The sequence below is a fragment of the Nasonia vitripennis genome, chromosome 2, assembly GCF_009193385.2.
Source record: "Nasonia vitripennis strain AsymCx chromosome 2, Nvit_psr_1.1, whole genome shotgun sequence".
NCBI lineage: Eukaryota > Metazoa > Arthropoda > Insecta > Hymenoptera > Pteromalidae > Nasonia > Nasonia vitripennis.
The window spans coordinates 8,748,867-8,754,866 of NC_045758.1; the positions used below are offsets into that span (position 1 = coordinate 8,748,867).

Consider the following 6,000-nt stretch of genomic DNA (forward strand, 5'->3'; position numbering starts at 1 on the left):
TCGCGCGCACACAATATAAACGAGCAAAATGAAATGCCTCATTAATAAAGGGTTCAATTAGAAATTGCCACGGCGCGTTATAACAGTTGGCTGTTTTTGTGCCGTTACACTCGCTCATCTCCTTCGTTCTTCTTCTCCTTCTTCTTCTTCTTCTTCTTCTTCTTCTTCTTCTTCCTCCGAGAGAGAGGATATACGTATTACGTGCCTGCATTGTCTCGAGCGAGTCGTTTTTTTTAAAGTCGCGCGCGCGCGCGCGCGCGTTGGAAATTGGAAGGAGCGCAAGGGAGAGAGCGAAGAGAGGCAGCAAAGTGGGATCTACCTCGGCGTCACTAATCCAGTTTACACGGCGCGCGAGCCGTGAACGTTCCTCTATATATACCATATAGACTATACGAGTGTACGTATATACACACACAGGGCTCCTGCCTATGCGAAGCTTCGCTCCCCGTCGGCGCGTCCACTTATTATTTAATGACGCCGCTCTCGCTCTATACGCACTTCCTTCATTTCAGAGAGCGCGAGAGAGATGATTGAATGCACTGCATGCGCGCGTGTGTATATGTATATGTGCTGCTGCCGGTTTTTCTTATGGCCGCCATTACACTGCACAGGGTAACCGAGAGAGTCTCTCTCTCTCTCTCTCTCGCGCGCGCGCGGATATGGCTGCTGCTCGTTGGAGCAATAAGAAATTGCCTTCGCGGAATCGACGGCTAACACTGTGCCCTGGCCCGCTGCTCAGCCACTCGCTCCTTTACCGGGAAAAGAATTTATTATCGAAAAATTGAGGCCTTCCATTTTCATCTCGTTACATACGCGCGCGAGGGGAGGACTGCAGTTTTGTTTATTGCGCGCGGGGCTCTTTGTTCTTCGGTAAGAGGAGAAAGTTCACGACGACGATGGCGATGATGATGTTTGGGCGGAAAACTGGAAAATTAGGAGATAATTGGAGGTGTGCGCTTGTTAGAGGCTGTCATTGGCCGCGCGCATGTCTCGCCGGCCAATCGCCTGCTTTGCGGTGGAATTAATGTTGAGCGAGTGACACGAGGAGAAAAATTCTCTCTCTGGGAAGCTTGGCGTGTAATGAGCGGTGGCGAGTTGTAAACGCTTTCTTCCCGACTCGGCGGTTTGGGCAAAATTGCCAGAAATACGATAAAAAAGGGTGTGCAGTTATATGAGGAGCTTTTTGTGCAAGCGTCGTCAATTTTCAAAATCATATATCATAATCATCTTTTCCTCTGAAGGATATCCTCTCGGCTGCAACGAGTTCGTAGGATATGGCTTGCATCGAGCAAGTGGCACGTGAGATATGTGCACGGCTGTGCAGTAAAGTTTTAGTATGCATATTAAGCGTCCTATCATTTGGGTCACGAGACACAGTTATAGAGGATGAGTATAGAAAAGATTTGGGATTTATTGAGTGAAAAATTGCTCGTATCGACTCGCGCTTGATTTACTCGAGATTTTATCTGGGCTTTATCATGGATATACATGTTTAACAACTTTCAATTTGCTTGCTGATATTGCGTCTCTTCACTTTGCCCGATACCTACGAAATGGATTAACCCAGATGCGTCTTATAGATTACAAGTTCTTCGTAAAATGTGTCTATAGCGCTAAATACATATCTCTCCAGATTGAGTAAGATACAAAGTATTTATTTGTGTCTCGTAGACTTATTTTTCAAACACTGTTATTGAATATTATAACATTATTATAACATCTCATGTTTTGTTTTAAAATTAGTCATTCTTTGCCAATCAATCTGCAGTTATTGCCCAAACAGTAGTCTGGCCAGCCAGACAGTTTTGGCATGGTTGGCACACCGCTATATACGCACTATGCGCTTGAATACTGATGAGGGAAATATATTTCTTATAGGAAATAGATACTAGAGCCGATCAATCGGCGAGAGAAACCAGTCCAAAACTATTGTTTTGATTCATTTTGCGTGCTCGCAGACTGACAGAAATGACAAGAAAAATGCCGCATTATACTAGATATTATACGTAATTTTATCTACGGAATTCGCAGTAATCGTCGAAGCCTCTAAAAGTACTATAGTTTTCTGTATCATTGCAGTGATAAGAAAGAATAAAGTTATCTTTGTTCATATAAAAGGAAAACTGTTGCTTAGTACCACAATAAGCGCTTGGATGAATGCGCACTAACTATTTATATAACTTTATCAAGAACTTTGTAAGTGTAATGAAAAGCTTTTTAAGTTATACTTTTTTGATGATGTGAGTGCGCACATTCATCCAAGCGTTGTGTTGCTGCAAATTACTGTTTCGTGAAGAAGATAAAAAAAAGAATTTAATTCAATTTGATCGATAAATTTTGGTCAATTTATCAGTCGAGTTTTTCATGCGAAGTCAAACGGTTTGAATATTTAGTGCTAGTTTACATTATTTTTTCGACGGCTGAACCTACGGAATGTTACCCAATGACTACGAAATCCGAGATTTGAAGGACCAGGACAGGCCGCTTCTTTTGGGTTTTATAATGCAGCATTTTTATCTGAAAGAATATCTGCTGAAGACGTACTTTGCTAAGAACGAGGACCAGATCACGGAAAAAGACTGGCGCACCATAAAGGAAGATTTCGAAACAAGGCATAAGTCTCTCGTGGCTAGTTCATCGGGTCTCATCGCTGTACACCTTGAGACGCAACAGATTGCCGGTGTGCTGATGTATTCCATAGTAGACAACCCAAATTCTACAAGTACCATTGACTGCAATTCTCCAAACGACACGAGAAAAGATCCACCGAAATCAAAGTTGCTGTCAGACTTTTTCGATCTGGTTCTGCGCGTTGCCAACAGCAGTGTAGACATTTTCCAACGATTCCCCGAATTCAAAACCGCCATGAAACTGAACATCGTCTGCGTGGATTCTACCCGTCGATCTCGAGGTTTGTTCAAAGCTTTGGTGCATTCCGCTGTCACTCTAGCCAGGGATAGAAAAGCGCCTGTCGTCTGTGGATTGTTCACGTCGTCATTTACACATGCTGCCCTCGAAAAGCAAGGATTCGAGTATTTGAATAATATGAACATCATGAGTTTTCGAGACTTGCAGGGCAACGCAATTTACGAGGGCACGTCGAAGCCGTGTGAGATCGCGACGATGGCACTGGTACTGTGATGGATATCCGTTTTAAGATTATTATCGACGTTTATATTAACTCTAATAAAACATTTTCTATCCAAACGTCAATCAGCTCTAATCACTCCCTATAAAGCAATACCTCGGACAAAATTCAAGTCTAACGAGGCTTCTGTTATCCCATCATTCTTATAAAGGGTATAGAGTCCGCGATTCTACCGCCCGACTGAATAAATATTTATCGTTGTTTCCAGACGCATCCACATATCCCTCCCAATACCAAAGCCAGCCTGTCCTCCTCCTGTTTTCGACCAACAACATACAGCTCCTCTGCAACACGGCATATCCATCCGACTGCGGGAGAAGAGGAGAAAGAAAGAAAGAAGCAGCAGCAGCAGCAGCAACGAGGCTGTTACGACCGGTAGAAACGAGCGGCGGCAGCCGTACATCGATATAAATTATTGACGAGAGCGAGCGAGAAATGCTAGTAGCACTCGGCCGTCCGTCCGTCCGTCGGCTCGCTCCGGCGTAATGATAAAGCGCGCCGTGGCGGCTCCTTTCACCCGGTGCATGCAGTGCTGCACCTTGTGATGCATATAACGCGGCTATATAACACACTGTGCGCGCGAGCAAAGTGTACAAGGAGAGCTCTCTCGTCGAGCCGCTTGTTATCTCTGAGCAGACTGGCTCGCGGGCTATATTCCTCCACCTCCTCCCCCTCCTTCTCTGCTTCGTCTTCGCTCGATTCAGAGCCTTGTAATCTTTCGCGCGGCTATTCTATAATTCCGCTTTTCCGAGGCGCAAAGCTGCGCCGCCGTCATTGCTTCTTTTTCGATACACATACACGCGTCTGCTTTGCTCTATTTACGCGTCTTGTTATTCAATGCATACACACACACACACACACACACACAGACACGAGGGGGTATAACGAGTATGTGCGTTACACGTATTTTGTTATTCTATTAATACGGCTGGTTGCCGACGCGACCGGGGCACACGCGGATTAATTATGAATGACGATGCAGCGCGTCTCGCGCAGGGTAATGACTGCTCTTCCTCGTTCACTTCTTGATGGGTGGCATGTGTACTGACAACGGGAACGTCGTATCCATAATTGAAAAGTATTTTTTTTCCGTCGCGTACAACACGGGCTGTATGGGGTTCGGGGCAGAATTTTATTGAAATTATTCAAGCGAGCAGCTCTCGACGATGTCGCATTACACATTTTTCAATATTTATAAAACGGTATAAACGTACGCATATAACAAGGCACAAGCACGTTCATCAAATCAAACCACAATATGCCGAGCACATTATTCAATAAGCCTATAAGCGATAAATGTTTGATGAGAAACGCACGACGAGCCTGGAAAATAGTCCATAAGATGATAAGATCTCTCTCTCTCTCTCTCTCTCTTTCTCTCTCTCTCTCTCTCTCTCTCTCTCTCTCTCTCTCTCTTTCTGCGTTACGGAAAGCGTTTTCATATCCAAATCGTATTATTATTTAACCACCATCCTCCACGGCGCGTATCCGACAATTGAAGCCCCCGTATACACACGCGCATGAAATGAAATCATCCCCCGCGCATAAATGCATCAAATCGCTACCGCGTTACACGCTATTATATTATCCTCGCGAGCATTATACAAGTACAACAGGCCCTCGACTTCCTCGTCTCTAATACATCGGAGAGAGAATCGAGTCGCTCTTTTTCACGGTGTACGTCGAATAATAAAAAAAAAAAACAACAGAAAAAGGAAAAAGGATAGAAGAAGCAGAAGAGAGGACCGAGTTCCGGACTTCCTCACCTGCAACTTGTCCGTGACGAAGCGTCGAGAGCGATCGACACGCTCGACCGGCCTGTAATCTTTCTGCTCGCGGGAAGCCGCGGCTAAACGGCGAGGAGTAGAAGGAAAAAAGCCGCTCGCGCGCGCGCGCGAGAACCATTCAATTTGGAGAGGCTCTTTTTCGGAGGATCAGAGGAATTACACGACCGCCGCCGCGAGTCGCTTTTTTTCCCTCCAGTCTACGGGATATTTCGTTTCGAGAGCTATTGCGCAAGTGCATATAGTGTATAATTGCTCTTTGTTGACGTGTGTTATGCGCGCGGTGATAATGTATAAAAAGGATTCGAGAATCGTCGAGTAACGATAGCTTGAATCCGAAAGTTTAACTTGGTGTTTTATGGAAAGACTTTTCTTCTGTGCGCACGTAACGTTTCTAAAGCTCCATTGCATTCTTATTATAACGCGCTGATGCTACTCTCCGGCTGAAGAATTACGCACTTGAATATTCATGACGCAATCTAATTGAACGGCCGCGTAAGCGCTCGCTGTTAAATAAAATAGCCCATTCAATTAACCGTCGATTATAATGTAATATAACGCGAAAGCAGATAAGCTTATACGATATTCCTTGAATAAACACGAAGTGCCGAGTAGGTATCGGAAATCTCCTCGAGCTGGTACTATAATCCTCGCAGCATCAACGCGATACGTATAGCTCGCGGCGGCTAATGACTCCGGCACATAGAGGCCCAATTAAGGAAAAACCAGCTCGCGCAACGTCTCATCATCGGCGCTGAAAAGCCGCGCGAGAGCTGTACACGCGCTGGGCAAACAGTACACGTAACTCTTTCAGCGGAAAAGCGGCGCGGCACAGATCACAGAGCCCGCGTGCGCTCATACGTATGCACGCATATACCTACACATACACCGGTGTACGCGCAGGAAAGAGAGAAAGCTGATGCTCGCGTGAAAGAAGCGATAAATTAATAAGCGGACGAATTAATTACGCGAGCGAGCGAGAGAGAAGACATCGCGAGCTACTGCTAATACTGCGCGCGTATGTGTATATAGGTATAAAAGGAGGCCGCGCGCGCGCCGCGAGGATAA

The 6,000-nt window shown here is 45.4% G+C and overlaps 1 protein-coding gene across 1 annotated transcript; it reads left to right on the forward strand.

Annotated features, from left to right (window-relative positions):
- The first annotated feature begins 2,230 nt into the window (after positions 1-2,230).
- Positions 2,231-3,213, forward strand: LOC116738524. The gene has a single exon (XM_032597681.1). The coding sequence runs from the start codon at positions 2,434-2,436 to the stop codon at positions 3,139-3,141; it is 708 nt and encodes a 235-aa protein (XP_032453572.1). The 5' UTR covers positions 2,231-2,433; the 3' UTR covers positions 3,142-3,213.
- The last annotated feature ends 2,787 nt before the right edge of the window (positions 3,214-6,000 follow it).